Source organism: Solanum tuberosum, unplaced genomic scaffold, assembly GCF_000226075.1.
Source record: "Solanum tuberosum cultivar DM 1-3 516 R44 unplaced genomic scaffold, SolTub_3.0 scf00241, whole genome shotgun sequence".
NCBI lineage: Eukaryota > Viridiplantae > Streptophyta > Magnoliopsida > Solanales > Solanaceae > Solanum > Solanum tuberosum.
Window position 1 is genome coordinate 878,130 of NW_006239165.1, and position 17,026 is coordinate 895,155.

General features: G+C 34.5%; 3 protein-coding genes across 5 annotated transcripts in view; 1 reads left to right on the forward strand and 2 right to left on the reverse strand.

Annotated features, from left to right (window-relative positions):
* Positions 1-1,632: 1,632 nt before the first annotated feature.
* On the forward strand, positions 1,633-5,018 carry LOC102598755 (F-box protein SKIP14-like). Of its 2 annotated transcripts, none has more exons than XM_015313298.1 (3): positions 1,633-1,816; positions 1,970-2,717; positions 4,037-5,018. In XM_015313298.1, the coding sequence occupies exons 2-3, from the start codon at positions 2,019-2,021 to the stop codon at positions 4,559-4,561; spliced, it is 1,224 nt and encodes a 407-aa protein (XP_015168784.1). In that variant the 5' UTR covers positions 1,633-1,816; positions 1,970-2,018; the 3' UTR covers positions 4,562-5,018. The 2 variants fall into 2 exon arrangements, with proteins under 2 accessions (XP_015168784.1, XP_006357180.1); XM_006357118.2 differs by having other exon boundaries at positions 1,634-1,812.
* Positions 5,019-9,856: 4,838 nt separating this feature from the next.
* Positions 9,857-10,952, reverse strand: LOC102599087 (uncharacterized). The gene has a single exon (XM_006357119.2). It carries the CDS (start codon positions 10,783-10,785, stop codon positions 10,033-10,035), a length of 753 nt encoding a protein of 250 aa, XP_006357181.1. The 5' UTR covers positions 10,786-10,952; the 3' UTR covers positions 9,857-10,032.
* Positions 10,953-14,042: 3,090 nt separating this feature from the next.
* LOC102599410 (uncharacterized) overlaps positions 14,043-17,026 on the reverse strand; it is an 18,380-nt gene continuing 15,396 nt past the window's right edge. The window contains exons 3-4 of one of the 2 annotated variants that reach the window (XR_001474698.1): positions 14,933-14,986; positions 14,044-14,064 (exon numbers count right to left, since the gene is read on the reverse strand). The gene's annotated coding sequence lies outside the window, so the exon portion shown is untranslated. Of the gene's footprint in view, positions 14,065-14,932; positions 14,987-17,026 lie in introns of both variants that reach the window. The other variant, XM_006357123.2, reaches the window with a different exon arrangement.

Below are 17,026 nucleotides of genomic sequence, written 5' to 3' on the forward strand. Positions count from 1 at the left end.
AAAAGTGGTTGAAGTTGTAAATATTTTTACACTGTAAATATGGCTTAAATATTGATCTAAAATCGAACATTCATGTACTTATCTCTCATTTGATACGTGAGGTGATCAAATAAGTAATATTCCATGAATTGAGATATCTCATCAGATTAATTTATCCCATTTTTTATATAATGAGCCAGAAAAGTGATTTTCTAATACTTCAAATCATACATCAAATAAAATTAAGGAAAAACTATGGAATATAGCAAATATCAATGTATCTTTCATGTATATAGCTACAATTTTTTATGATATATGAATATAATTATATGTTAATTAGCAAATTTAATTATACACGAATTGTCAATTTTCTTTAAAAAAAAATTATATGTATTTAAATAATTATTAAATATGAAAGGTATTACTACAGCCTAATATATGCCATAGGCACAACTCTATTCCCCAAGCTTACCCTTCAACGTCTATTTTTGTTCCCCCCCCTCCCCCCTCAATTTCCTTCTAATTCAAGATTCTTTGCATGATTGTAGGAATAATTTTTGCATTTTTTCTCATTTATGTCAAGTTTATATTTGTATAAATTTATATAATTGATCGGTTTTTACAAGGTTTTGTTTGAAGAAGTTATTTTTACTAACATTCAAATATACATTTTAATTCTGTTAAAATTCATTTCGATACAAATGAGGTAATACATAAATACATTTCCTTCTTTGGATTAAACATATACAATGATATTTGAATGTTGAATATAGTAGAATACATATACATGCATTTGGATATTTGTCCTTTTTTCATGGACTGCCCAATTGAAAATACAAGTGCATTTGGATACATAAATACACTAAGTAGATTTGGATGTATACGTATACAATGCATCCATTTTTTATACAGTGAAATACATATACATTTGGATAATTGTATTGTAATATAATTCCTTGTCATTTTTTTCTGAATTGTCCAATTTTATTGATACATTAACAAAATTGTATTAAGCAATATAGGGATACAATTATGCTTGTCATGTAGTTCGCCTATTTGAAATCGAAATAAACAAGATTCATTCACAATTACAATAAATCAATTTAACTAAACAGACTTATATAAAATACCTTTACGCTTAAATAAAAACAATGGCGACAATGAATATTAGTGTACGATGTATTCCAATTTTAAAAAAACTGATTGGAATTCAAAAGTATTTAGATTGACTATATAATTATTCGTAGTTGATGTAATAATGAGAAATTGAGAATTTTAGGATATAATCAAAGAGATTCAATTGTAGTACCATAAATTACCTTATTTAATGTATTATAATTAAAATTGTATCCCTGTATAATTTAAAAAAAACAACAAAAAAATACACAAATACAGTGAAATATTGATATAAAATGTAGTCATTTTTGGTAAATAACATACTTATATCTATTGAACTTTAATAACCCTATAAATATGATCATTTATATAAATTGCTCTAAAATTAATCTTAATTTTATAAAAAAAAATTATTATCTTTATTCCACGTATCAAAATGAGTTCTTAGTCTTGTAAAGTCCAAATACTAGAGGAGGCCCAATTCAATAAAATGAGCCCACCAAATCTCGCGCCAGGCGTTCCCACCGAGAAACAATGGTCACTCTGTCCTCCATAGAAGGTATCGATAGTCAAAACTCAATAAATACCAAATAATCTACACTTCATATCACTCACTCCGCCTAATAGTTTAAAAGCCCTTCATTTCTCAATTCCTTCTAGGTTTTGGGTCGTGCAGCTGCTCTTTCTACCACCATTTCCTGTTTTGGGCGAATCCCGATAAGTTATCTATCTGTTCTTTCGTTTTCCATTTCGTTTTTTGTTTGAATTTCGAGTTTTTCTGGAACAAGTTGGTGTTTTTGTTTAGTTTGCATTTGCGATTTTAGGGTTTCTGTTGAAGATTAATGTTGGGTTTGTTTTTGTGGATTTCGCCTAGGTGGGTGAGACTTTTTTTAGGTGATTGGTGACTGTTTTGAGTGGACGTTATGGCCGGGAATCGAGGAGAGGGAAGCTCATCTGGGATCAAGTTCGATGAAGGGGGTGGATTTAGTTTTGATTGGGAAGAAGAGGAGCTTGATGAAAATGCTGATTTGTTGCCTTCGGATCCGTTTAATATGGAATGTAGGAACCAAAGGACGGGTTTTTCAACCATGACCAGTTGGTTAGAGGATTTTGGGTTTAAGATAGATGAGAATGAGGTTGCGAAACTTGATTCTTTCTTGATTCGCAAGATGGGAATTGATCAGGGTGCGGGTTTCCAGTTGATTGATGGAAATTGTGTGCCGTTCGGGATGATTTTCAGAGAGGGGTTGAACGGTGGTCATGGTCTGATGGATGGTGATACAACAGATAATGATCAAGGGAGGATTAATGATCATTGTGGTGTGGATGGAGGTAATCCACCGCAGGCGTTGTTGCTGTCCCTTGGTTATTTAGGCTTGGGGGACCTATTTGTAGTTGAAAGAGTAAGCAAGCCTTTACGGGATGCTGTTGTAGGAGATCCACTTTTATGGAAAAATATTAACATAACTCATCCATTTTGTACTAATATCACAAATGATATCCTTATAAACTTAACGAATAGAGCTCAAGGCCATCTTCATTCTCTCAGTCTATTTCACTGCTCAAAGCTCACTGATGCTGGTTTGAAGCATGTACTTGATAGGAATCCCAACCTGTCAAAGGTCAGTTTTTTCTCTTGTGTTATCATTATGTTTTGACGGAATCTTGTTATTTTTACTGTAAATAGTAATATTTATTAGGTCTTATGTAAATCCTCTCGTACCCATTAATATTTTACATAAGTAATATTAGCAATTGTAAAAAATAGTTATTAGGAACTGTATTAACTATTACCTTAACAGTTATAAGTGGTAAACAATCTATTAAGCACCAACTCTTCATTTCGAACAATGAATTTAGAAACCCTAACTTGTAAACCACACTTTTTCATACTAAACCTATATGCAATTTGAATTTCCATGTTGACGTCTCTTCAGCCCACCTCAATACTTGTTAGGTTATTCCAGGGCCTTGCCGGCATTTGACAAACAAGACAGTGTCCTCTAATTAATGCAAGACTTAAAGAAAATAATGCTTATATGGTAATAACTAATCTCTGCATAACTCTAAGTTTCTAACTAGTTACCGAATGACCCCTTAAGGTAATACACAATGAAACAATAAACTTAAAAATGGATATAGAAATTAGTTTTGGATTTCCTGTGAAATATAAACAATGAATGGAAAAATTGTGTTAAGAGGTTGTGTTTTCGTAGGGCATGTGGTGTAAAATTCAAAGAAAAACTATAAATATTTTTCTAGAGGCTTGGAGTTCTCTTTTAATTTACTGTCTCTTTTCTTCTTGTTGTTCAATCAAGTACCAACCCTTCATTTCGTAAAATGAATTCGGAAACCCTAACTTGTAAATCACACATTTTCATACTAAACTGGAGATTGAGTAGTAACTGTTTAGGTAATACCTTATGAAATTAGTAAACTTAAATATTGAAATTAGTTTTGGATCTTTTTTTTTTGGTGTAGGTGATAGATTTAGTTTCGATTTCCTGTGAAATATAAATAGTAAATGGATAAGTTGTGTCAAGAGGTGTTGTCTTAGGGGCACACGGTGTAAATTCTCAATAAGTTCGTTTGATTCCTTTATGTTGAGAGATGGCACTAACAATTTCATTGACGCAACTTTAAGAAAGTAACAGACTGATGAAAGACCTTATTTCTACTGGTTTTGGTAATATTTATACTAAAGTGTCCTCCATTCCACCTCCTTTTAACCTCTCTGGGAAGTTCTTTTACTCCATTAAATTTCTTACTATGTAGCTCTTTCACTTCCTTGTATCTAGTTTTCAGTTTGGTTCTATTAATTTCTGCTTTATGGTTTTGCTATACATTTAATAGGAATAATAGAACTTGATTCTGATAATTTCTTTCAGTCTCTTCTTATTTGTCTAGTCTGCTGATGTCATGTTTGCCTGTGTTCATGCAGTTAAATGTCCAAGGATGTGCGAGACTCACAGCAGATGGTATGCTCTCTAACTTAAAAGTCTGGAAGACTGCTGGAAAAACGAGACTTAAATATTTAGGGATTTATGGATTGTCTGGCTTGACAGACAAGCACATGGATGAGTTCAAGCTCTTAACAGGTGTAGATAATAGCAAGCTGCCAACTACTCGTAAGCCACGATTTTTTGGTGGTGGCCGGTCGCGTGTCACTTTTGATGATGACCGTGCTATTGACGTTGAAGTTTGCCCGATATGCCAGAGGTTTGAACTAGTTTATGATTGCACTTCGGAGAGTTGCCAAAAGAAGCAATCTTCCTCTCAGTTGTGCAGGGGTTGTGTTAAATGCATTAAGCGTTGTTTCGATTGTGGATGCTGCTTAATTAATTGCGATTACGTGGAGCTGTTCCATTTCGAGTCGCTTTGTTTAGATTGCCCGATAAATCCCTTGGGTTCGCAAAAGGGGGAGCAGAAAACCGCCCCTTTGTCTGAAACCACTGTTGGTCACTAGGAGGAGGGTTACCATTTTTACCTCTATGGCTTGGATGCATAATGCTTGTTGCTTTTCTTGGCTGTAGGAAAGCTTTGGGATCACATAATGCTTTCGCGCATCAGATTTGAAATGGAAGTCCTTTGTCTATGTTGAAGAAATTGGAGTCTGCGTAGTGTCGAACATGGCAGGCCAAAAGCTGATCTTCTGCATGGATAAGCTTATGTATGCTATGTCATGACTGTGTTAAGTAAAACTTCTGTCGAGTAACCCTTGTGTTGTATGCATGCTGGGTCATGATTATGTTGAGTAACCCTAATATTGTATGCATGATATGTCATGATTCTGTTAAGTTACCCTTATGCTGTATGCATGATGTGTCATGATTATGTTTGAGTAACCCTTATGTTGAATGTATGCTGTTTCATGATTTTGTTGCGTAACGAAGTAGAGTAATGTCATTCAAGATGTTACACCACCAGAAGCATTGGGGGCATGATATGTCATGATTCTGTTAAGTAACCCTTATGCTGAATGCATGCTGTGTCATGATTATGTTGAATGTATGCTACACCACCAGAAGCATTGTGGGGTGGGGGGTTAATGCCCATAGAAGGTGCGTTTGCAAATATTAAGGCCTACTTGTTTGAGGTGTAGTTGAAGAAGAATGTACCAGTGTTGTTTGACTGGCGAAAGATTAGGTTGAGGTATTGTTGAATAGGAAGCTCAGACAGGTATTTTTAGTGCATGTGGTTCAGGTTGGGATATTGTTGGTTGGCTTATACTAAATCTGTGATCTGTTTTAGATTTGTAGTACCGATGTCCTGTATGACTTATATTGTGATAATTCACAAAAAAAGAGAAGAGAATAGACTTTCTATATTCACATTAATTAAGAGTACGAGGTAGGTGGGTGTGGAGGATGAGAATTAGACTAGAATGTTAGTAGGCAACAATGTGTTGTCTTGCCGTCCATTCCTATTAGTAGTCATAGTATTTCTCTATAGTTTCTAAGAGTACGAGGTAGGTGGGTGTGGAGGATGGGAGTTAGACTAGAATGTTAGTAGGCAACAACGTGTTGGCTTGCTGTCCATTCCTATTAGTAGTCATTGTATTTCTCTGTAGGTCGTTTGGTTGGGAACAAGTTATCTCAGGATTAGCTATCGTGGATAATTTATCCCACCATGTATACTTATCCCATCACTATGGTATAAATGGTGGGATGAGTTATCCCAAACATAGTAACCAAACAAGAAACAAAAATTTTATCCCATCACTATTTGTTTTTATCCTTGACACCGAACGACCCCTAAGAGTACGAGGTAGGTGGGTGTGGAGGATGGGAATTAGACTAGAATGTTAGTAGGCAGCAATGTGTTGTCTTGCCGTCCGTTCCTATCAGTAGTCATAGTATTTCTCTACAGTTTCTTGTCCTTCAATTTCTGGTACAATATGTTGTTCCTTTGCCTTGATTATCGTATTGTTTTGTTGTGGTTTATGTTATGTTATTATAAGTTATTTTTAGTACTTCGTTACTTCTTGTGGATTGGTTTTTCTTGAGTCAAGCAGCTGTGGATCTACTGGCACAGGCGCTTGAATCTGTGCCACCGAAAACAACCGAATATACTATTGCAAGTAGGTACCCTCTGATGGTAAGGTTTGTGTGCACTCAATCTTTACTTCGTGAAATTATTGTGAATATGTTATTGTTATCAGTTTATTACAATATTTAGTATTTTAAAATGTCGTACCAATATTTTTGTATTCAGGATTTCAAGTTTAAAGCGTCGGAGGAGAAATCAATAGACGGGAATCATGTACCGTATTGAACGACATACAGCAAAAAATTCTTTTTCTTTTATACGTACAACAAAAATTGAATTGTTTATTCGATGAAAAAATTGTTGTGGTTTACTAAAACTTTGCTTTACTATTACTTTATTTTATTGATTTCCTGTCTAACTTGCGCCTGTTAAGCAAACCACCCGCTTTCATTCTACTTATGGATCAAACTCTCCCTGAGATTCTTAGTTGCATTATTTATACCTTTCTAGTTCATAGACAAAGCGAATTTACGAGTTTAGATTTAAAAGGGCAATTTTTTCCTTCAAAAAAAATAAATGGTATATCAAATTTTTTTAAAACCAAAACGGCAAAATTGCTACTGAGAGAGCGATATCTTTTTACTCCGTTAACGTCCTTAAAAACTAAAATTGAAATCGCTGCTGGAGCAGCAATTTTGTCAAAAGAAAATAATCATGAATTAAAATTTTAAAATTACTGCCTCAGCAACGTTGTTTTAAAAAAAAAAATTGTTTTTCTCTAAAATTGCTGCTGAGTTTTTTTTTTTAAAAAAAAAAATTCTAAAATCGCTGCTTCAGCACTGTTGTTTTTTTAAAAAACTTTTTTTTGGTGTAAAATTGGTGCCTCAGCAGAGTAATTTTTTTCTATCTAAAATCGCTTAAATGAAATTTCTAGTTTTTTTTTATATCGAGGTAATGCAAGTTGTTTTTTAGATTATTTTTTTTTTGGAAAAATGATTTTAGAAAAACACAAATTTCTTTTTTGAAAACAACTTTTAGAATTTTTTTTATTAAAAAAAGAAAAACGCTGCTAGGGCAGCGATTTTTTTTTTTTTTTTTTTTAAACTTACTGCTCCAAGAGCGATTTTTATTGAAGTTTTTAGTAGCGTGAACGGAGTTAAAAAATATCACTCCCTAGTAGTGATTTTGTCGTTTTGGTTTAGAAAAAAAATTATATACCATTTATGTTTTATTGAAGGAAAAAAATTGTTTTGACTTTTGACTCCGAACTTGTGGATTTACAATTGTCTTTCATTCCCTTCCCATTCACTTTCACACGGAAGCTTGAAAGGAAGCGTCAATTAAGAGAAAACTCATATCTACCTCCGGCAGACTATAGTTAATTGGGTGGGTGTGGGTTTGATCAAATTTAGACGGATCCTAATGAATTAAGACAGTAATCAGAGTCAACCCAACTCAAATTCATTTGGGTCAAAACAAGTTGGATAAAAAAGGATTCGGTCAAATTCGCTTGGGTCAAAACAAGATAGATCAAAAAGGAATTAGGTAATGAATTATATAACAGGTCAATAAAACCCAATCCAACCTAAATGTTACTATGCTTAATAGTTTTATTTGTTCTTTAAAACTATTTTAGTACCTCATAAATTCTTTTTTTCTTTATTATGACTAAATATAACATATCAAATTGAAAAAAAACAATTTAGAAATATTTTTACAAGATTTCTCATCAAACTATTCGAGCTACATATCAATTCAATTTTTAATGAATTGGATTGGAATGAGTTGAGATAATGAATAAGCGGATCAACAACCAGCTCAAACTTAAGCGAGTTGAGCGGGCTCAATACAGCATAATTTACTCAATTATTTGTTAAGCGAGTCCATTTATCGTGCCATTTGATAACTTGGCGGCAGCAGCAAGCAGAGCTTAAAATTTTGGTTTTAGGGATGGTAATAATGGACCAATCTAATTAGTCAAGGGTTGGTTACGTCACACTATCTTAGATTAGAGATGATAATTCAATACATCAGAAAAACGCTAGCTAGACCAAAAGATCAGTAAAAATAGAAATTGCTAAATTTCCTGTAGCACAGAGAGAAATTGAGTCAGGATGACAAAATTGTTTCTATGTTTTACTCAAATAATGTGGGTTAAGAATGAAACTATCGCGCCTAAGGCAAAAGTTCGAGCAGAGACACCCTGTCCCGTTTAGCCCTGCCCTAACCCAATAGTCATATGGCTGTATGGTTTACACGACCTGTTGCAGCAAATGCTTGTCAAAAAGCAAACACCCCAGTTTATTTCAATACTGTAAGGAAAGTTCCCAACATATTCCTTAAAAGAGTTTCAAATGTAAAGCCGGTAAGAAGTACATCTTACCAGCATCTCGTAGAGAACTGTTGACATGAATGGAACAGTTCCAGGTAAACAATGCAGAGATAATTGAACTGGCTCAACGTCTCAGCATGGATTGCCATTATTATTGTTTTTTGACAACCAGGATTGCCAGAATGATTATAAAACGAAAAACATTATTTGAACTCGTAGTATTAACTGTGATTGAAATTGATGGTAATCAAAAGAATAACTATGATTTCTGGACTATGCATTTTGTTAACATGGCAAGGAAGGAGAGTAATTATGTATCCTGTTTAATGGGATCCAAACAGCTGCTCTGTAAGATTAAATCCGAGTAAAGTTCTCCTTCCCGGGACTAAATAAGTCCTGGTAATGAATCCAAACTGAAATTAAACTGTTATTATCCCCGAACACTGCTAAGGCAAGATACTCATGTTGATGTGCGCAGAGAAACGAATCAATAACACAACTCATAAGATTCTTCTTGTCATAGAGACTGACTCTACTTTTAAAGCATACTGCAGTAAGGTTCAAAATGTTTAGTGTTCACTCTACACCCTTTGTTACAATGGAGAATGAGGCTTGACTCTAATTTGGACAAAAACATCCAACGATGACCTGTCTGCTAATAAGCAATTCACCAGGTGACCCTTCCCCTTACATTATGGACAAATCAAGAGGCAAGAGCGCAGATGCAGCCTCAAGTTAGCAACCTCTAGAGGACAATTAAAGTGCTTCGACCTAGAAGTCTTGTGATTGATGAAACATATCATCAAATTTCTAAGCAAGGTTAACACCCCCACCCACCGGGCAACAATAATAGTGAAGAGAGTGAACATTCTCCATCTAAACCTAGTTAGAGGTAGAAAAACTAGATGCTCTGCAATCTCGACCAGTACAGCCAAGTGTATTGGACTATGCATCACAGACAATCGTTTAAAAAAACATAATTCAATGCATATCAATACAAGATTGACCAAGGCTAATTCACCACATGTCAATTCACACCTTGACGAATAATAAAATGAACCACTAGCACCTAAAAAGATTAAAGTGCTACTTGATTGATTCCTCCTAGTCAATAATGCATATCTATCAAATTAGCAACCTAACAGAAAGAATGTTTATGAATTAACTAGCCACATCCAATAGAAAGAACATTTATGAATTAAATAATGCACATTACTATTAAACTATTAGTCTTGTTGAGACAATATGAATTATTATATTCTCTTGAAGGTAACCTAACCAGAAACCTTCACCAACAGCCAATGAAGTTCCCGGACTCGTAATATAAACAATACAGGATGAGACGTCATAATAACAACTTAAAAGATTATGCCAGCAGCATCAAAGTTGTACATAACCTTGAAACTCTGTATATCAGTTCAACACCAGAAGGCCACTGCATATAATGGTTTTTGCAGACTATCTTTGCTGATATCAGAATGGAAAAAGACAATAGAGTAAATATATTTCTGAATTTATCATCCCAACTAGGGAGCAAACAGATAATGAAGGATTTTGGGTTTTTTCCCTAATGTCTCATTCAATAAACCATATAAGTAATCTATCAACACTTTAGCTCACCTAACTTTTTTCTCAATTTTCCTACTCATTTCTTTATACAGTTCAACCCAAAGATTTGAAACCCACAATATGCTAACAGAAATAGCAGTAACAACAACAAATACCCAAGAAACCCAAATCCATCTCGGTATTACGTTATCAGCAGCACCACTAAGATAATACGAAAGCATCCTGTAAACAAAATACGGCCCAGCAATACCTCTCACCAATGAATACAGAACATAAAACGGAGGCGAAAGCACCGAATACACCTTGGCAGCAAACTGCACATCCGATTTCCTAGCATTCGCAAGAGTCCATGTGTTCTGTACAAAGCTAGTAACCTCCGCAAGAATCAAAAGCACAAGAATCGCATAAGCCCCATGATACACCATATACCTACACGTAACGAAAACGAAGAGGGTAGCAAGATGATGTCCGATGAAGAGAACATCACTAGGGTAGAAAATCAGGTAGTGGGTTAGGTCCATTAAGAAATAAGCTATGCTGTAATCAAGGACCATGTTCTGAAAATGGGTGTTGGTGGAGTGAAAATTACGATCTGGGTCGGCGAGTAGAGAAGTAACGGCGAGGAATACGGCGGGTGTGCCGTGGAAGAAGGAGATAACGCAGCTGGAAGCTTCTGGACGGAGTTTGGGTTTCCATGAAGGGAAGATAATGAAGTAGGCAATAAGGTAAATGATGAGAAAAAAGATGAAGAAGGAGAAGAGATTGGGTATGGAGGAAGAGAGAAGAATCGGAGCTTCCATGAATGAAAATCTGTGATTATTGATTGAAAATTTTAGGGTTTTATAGGAGAATTGGGGAAAATCGTCGGAAGAAGATGAGGGAAAGGTGAAGTTTGGTATGAATTTTGGAAAAATTGTACTTCTCGAGGAGGAGCCAATGAGCCTTCAGTTCCCTCGTTTTATGTGGAGAAATTTTATTTTTATTTTTATTTTTATTTATAGGACTAAGAAAATAATTTATACTAACATTTTTTTATATATTTATATACTCCTTCCATTTCTATTTCAAGTTTCATCCTTGGTAAAAATAAATGTTCATTTGATAATTATTATTTCACAAAATCAATGTATATATGATATTAAGTGTTATTAACTTGAAAATATATATTTTATCAATATAGAAAAATAAAATAATTAGTTCATGTTTTTTTATTAAAAATTTAACTTTAAAAGAACGCTAAATAAAAATATAATAGTAAACATATTTAATTTCTTAAGTGATGCGAAATATAAAATAGTGACAATTACATAGAAACGGATGGACTATATGTTATTGTTTTTTAGGTGAAAGGGTTATATATAATAATTAAAAGAATCGGGCATAAACTTGACTTTTTTTTTTCTTTCTATTTGAGAAATTATTTTGCTTAAGAATATGTACAATTTGAATAAAAGTACTTTACAACTCTGACGGAGGAGAATGTGTGTTATTGAAGATAAGAAATTTTTTAATATTTATGTATTTATTTATATATAATATTTTACTAAATTTCAATTAATTTTTTTTATATAATTAAGAAAAAGCAATTTATAATGAACCAAATATTCGACTTTTCATAACTGAATATATATATATATATATATATATTGATTACATTTAATATGTCAATTAATATCTTTAGTATTTTATTGGCTTATTCATTTTCGTAATTCCTTTTCCTAAACTTTTAATATATTTATCCTTAAATTGAAGCATTTATTAACTATATCATATATAGAAAGTAGGGATAAATGTATGAAAAATATCCCAATTTTGGTCGGATTTGCTGTTGCGATACTAAACTTTCATGAAGACCTATTACCTCCCTAGACTATTTAATACCGTATTTTAAACATATATATTTGCCCACGTGAACATAAAAAATAATGCAAAATTATAAATAGTAATGTGTCCACGTGGGCACATATATAACTTTAAAATACACTATTAAATAGTTCAGGAGGTAAAAAAAATACAGTATTAAATAGTCCAGGGAGGTAATAGGCCCTTATGAAAATTTAGTATCGCAACAACAAATCCGACCAAAGTAGAAGTGTTTTTCAGACCCTTATCCCTAGAAAGTACTAAAAGATTTTTAATTCTAATTGTCTTAAATATATCATATGGAAAGTCAAAGATTTTAAATATATATATAATATAAAACACATAAATTAAACCAAAAAAGGTACTATTAAATCATGTTTAAGGCTGATTGTGCCAATCTGCTAGCCAAGTAATACAAGGAAGCAAAGCGTGCAATAAATTTATTCGGCCGAATATAAAGTTTATTTAAAATTTTGATGATCCATTTGATTTATTCAAAATATTAAATTAATGAGTCGTAAATAAGATAATTTTAAAAAATTATAGCATAATATTTTGTAAAAAAACTATGGGGTTGTTTTAAGGAAATTTTCAGGCCAAATCATATATAGTTTTTTTTTTCGCTTTTTCTACTTTTGCTTCTATTTATTTAGACGCACATATTTTAGTTAATTTTAATCTTTGTTTCGGTCATATATGACTGATTATAGTTACAAATGAATTTAAAAATAATAGTTATAAATAAAAAAAAATGAAGAGTGCTTCTAGTTAGTATTGCTAGATTTGTTGTTATTTGACAAATTATTGATTATTCTTTATGATACATAAAATTTATGTTTTTAACTTCAGATTATTTAGAGTAGATTTTGGTGTTGAAAATTGAAAAATAAAATGAATATTTTTTGGCAAAAAACGCATGAAGATTTGGCTAGTTTTTAAAATGTGTCTCATTCGTGTATGATTGAAACTTATACATACTTCGAAAAAATCATAATGGTATCAAAATGTGTTTATTATATTTGTTGTTATTTTGACAAAATAATAATTAATTTCAGTTCGACAAATATATTTTATATTTCAAATTTGAATTTATTTGCAGTAGATTTAAGTGCTAATTTATTGAAATTCAATGAACAAAAAATTCAAACGCATTTACATTTGTACACTCCCCTCAGTCCTCACGACCTCAACTTTCAGGATAAAAAATCAACACTTCGCAAACGTAAATAATTAATTGAAATTCAACGAATTCAGACACATTTACGTTTGTGCACTCCCCTCCTACCCCCAACTTTCGAGATAAAAATTCATCGGCGTTCTCTTAAAGATGGCATCAAGTTTCAATTAAACACTTTAACTGGGCTTCGTTTATTTTGAACACGTATAATAGTCCTTTGTTGTGTCATTTCGATACTTATTTTATATTCCCAGACCCAACTTAATTACATGTTGACAAACACCCTTGCTGGAAAAAAAGACCAAACTTTAAGTGACAAGTGGATTTATTTTTTATTTTTAAAAAATCAATTTTAATTCTTTTTTTTTCTCCAGATCTGTAATTACATGCCCACAAACCCCTTTCTTCATCTAATTCTTCCTAAACTACACCAACAACATGAAAATCTCCCAACAATTTCTTCTCAGTTGTCACGCCCCAAACTCAAGGGGCACAACTGGCTCCTAATGCCAAAACTCAGGCTCGAGTCAACCCTACTGAACCATTTGCTACTAGCGCATGGCAACCACACGCAATCAAGAAAACAAACAAGTATATCTCGACTTAAAACTAAGCCCTCGGCCGGCAAGGCCCCTGTCAACAGATCTATAAACGAAACAGCTACTCCCAAGAATTCATATAAAGAAGTAGCCAACAAGCACAGAAGTTCTGATTGGATTGTCGAGGCCACCATGATCTCTATACCAAAACTAAAAACATGTATATATCAAGACAATACATCAAACAACTCACAAACTTCAGCAAACCAACAAACTAGGCCAACATGGCCATAACATAGCTACACACCCCCACACACTAGTCTGCAAGCCTCTAAAAGTAGTAAAGATTGGCGGGACAGGGCCCCAGCCTACCCATAAAAATATATACAACAAAAGCTAACAAACCTCCAAACTCTGGCAGCTCCGGAGGAAAGAGGATAGCCAACCGGATAAAAGTCAATCCTGCTGCTGAGGAGGCCTGCTGGATCGTCTGTCGGGACCTGCATGCATGAATGCAGTGCCCCCAGGCAATGGAGCGTCAATACGAAATAATGTACAGAGTATGAAAGGCAATAAACTATGGGCAGGTATCTTGATATACTAGAATAATTCGATAAATAGATCAAGGATAAGATAAGTGTACCGACCTGTTACTAAATCTTAACTTATCAAAAATAATAAAACAACAACCTAACCAAACCCCCACAAGCTTGACAGGTACAAACAGCACACAAAACCACCTACTCAGGCCCTCATAAGCCCAAAAGGTGCCAACCAATCTATTTTCCCCTATCGGTAGTCCCCTAACACCGTAGGCAGTCACACAGCCCTCTTAGGCATTAATATAGCCTCGTAGGCAGCACATAGCTCTCTTAGGCATCAACATAGGTTATAGACAACTCATAGCCCTCTTAGGCAACAATGTGGCCTTGTAGAAAGCACATAGCCTTCTTAGGGGTCAATATAGCCCTGTAGGTAACTCATAGCCTTTGTAGGCATCAATATAGCCTCATAGGCAACTCATAGCCCTCTTAGGCATCCATATAGCTCCGTAGGCAGAACATAGCCCTTCTAGGCATAGATCACATTCATGTAGCTAACCACAATAGCCCTAAGGGCAACAATAACAATCCAATCGCTAAAAGCGAGCAATTTAGTTATAAGCAACCTATACAAATAACATCTAAGTCATGTCCAACATAGGGACGCTACTAGCTGAATAAGAATCCCGACAAGGGAGGATTATATCAACTCGAGCAGCCAACAATCAACAATAATGGCTAAAAGTATAACAAGGATAACAACCCAATTACATTGCTACTAAGCTTTAAGGAAACATACTGTAAGTAGGGAATAGCCATAACAAACCTTTTTCGCTGAATTCATGTGGCCTAACAACTTTATTCACAACCCCCCTCGATACTACAACAAGGCAGGACCATAATCAGCACAAAAGAATAGAGGATCCCACGATAATTCGATAAAAGATATGTATTTTCGTCGCAAATTGTTATTTGCGACTCATTAAAGCTAGAGTCGATGGAAGAAGGGCCTTCCCTTGATTTAAAATTCGTAATACACCTCAAAACTTTAAAATATGCCCAAGCCCCTGCTTTCCACACACCAAAGTACGATATGCTAGGAAATCAATAAAATAAATTATACCATGTTAACGATCTCAACGCGTAGAACAACTTTTATCAAGGACTTAAGTCACAAAAATCTGTAACTTGGCAGATCCTAGAAGTGGGTTTTGTGAGTTTTTCTGGTTATTCACTAAGAAAAATGAAGAAAAAATGAAGAAAAGTCGAATAAGATGATACATATAAAGTTCCACGACCTAGGGGACCCGCCTCACCTTCCTGCTTGCGTAGTCTTGTACAAATACGAATATTTCTTAATTCTGAAGTCGTATGAACGAACAGGTTGATGCTTTGGAAACTAGACTCGTAGACCTTCGATTTCATAGGTCGTGGGAACCATAACTCTTTATAGATTAGGAGAAAATCCTTGAGACATTTGACCCAAAGTTCAGATAAATCTTTAAAAAGGAATTTATGGTAACTTTCACAAACTTTTATTTTGCCACTTACCTAACTTCAAAACTTGAGATACAATCCTTGCACACTTAAAATATAACATAACACATCATTCTTAATTTATTACCCACCCTCCTGTTCTTTCCACGAAAATACTAGTCAATTTAGATGTTTCAAAAATTCGGGTTGTTACATCCTTCCCCCCTTAGAAACATTCGTCCTCGAATGAAAAATCTGAGTCACGCGGTTATGTCCTTAGGAATTGCCAAAATTTAGGTAGAGTATCCTTTTTAAATATGACTATCCAGGAACCTGAAACGCAGAAATTCTAACCAAGGCGTCTCACAGGATGACATAAATAGCTAAGCATTATAGCTCCGCAATAACAGTGCGAGCAAATATACAACGACAATAATAATAATTGTAAGCAACAATATATATAAAAAAATTAAATAGGTATCTAATCTCACTGCACTAATATAAACTGATATGCCATCACCCTAGGTATAAAACAAGTGAGGATATTTGGACCTCATGCCATCCTCAGCTTCCCAGGTCACCTCTTCTCTATTCTTGTTTCTTCACAATACTTTAACCGAAGCCACTTCTTTGGTCCTTAATTTATGGACCTGTCGATCTAATATGGCAATTGCAATTTCCTCATAGGACAACTCTTCTGTGATCTGAACATCCTCAACTGGGACAAACCGAGAAAGGTCTCCTACGCACTTTCGTAGCATCGATACATGGAAAACTGGATGAACAAATTTTAGCTCCGAAGGCAATTCTAGCTCATAAGCCACTCGTCCTACCCTTCGAAGGATCTGGTATGGCCCAATGAATCTTGGACTAAGATTGCCTTGTTTGCCAAATCTCATAACACACTTTATAAGAGAGACTTTTAAGAATACCCAATCATCGACACAAAATTCTAAGTCCCTTCGTCACACATCTGAGTACAACTTTTGTCGGCTTTGAGCTGTTAGTAACCTCTCCCAAATGAGCTTAACCTGCTCCACTGTCTGTTGTACTAAGTTGGGTCCAATCAACCCTGACTCACCTAGCTCGAACTATCCAATGGGGGATCAACATTTTCCCCCATACAAAGCCTCATAAGGTGCCATCGCGATGCTGGAATGATAACTATTATTGTATGCGAACTCAATAAGAGGCAAGTGGTCATCCCAACTTCCTTCGAATTCCAGCGTGCACACTCCTAACGTATCCTCGAGTGTCAAAATTGTGCGCTCAGTGTGGCCATCTGTCTGAGGGTGAAAGGCAGTACTAAGATTAATCTGTGTCCCTAGTCCTTTCAAGAAGGACTTCCAGAAGTTGGCGGTAAATTGTGTTCCTCTATCAAAGATAATAGATACTGGGACGCCGTGTAGCCTAACAATCTCTCTAATATAGAGCCCTGCATAGT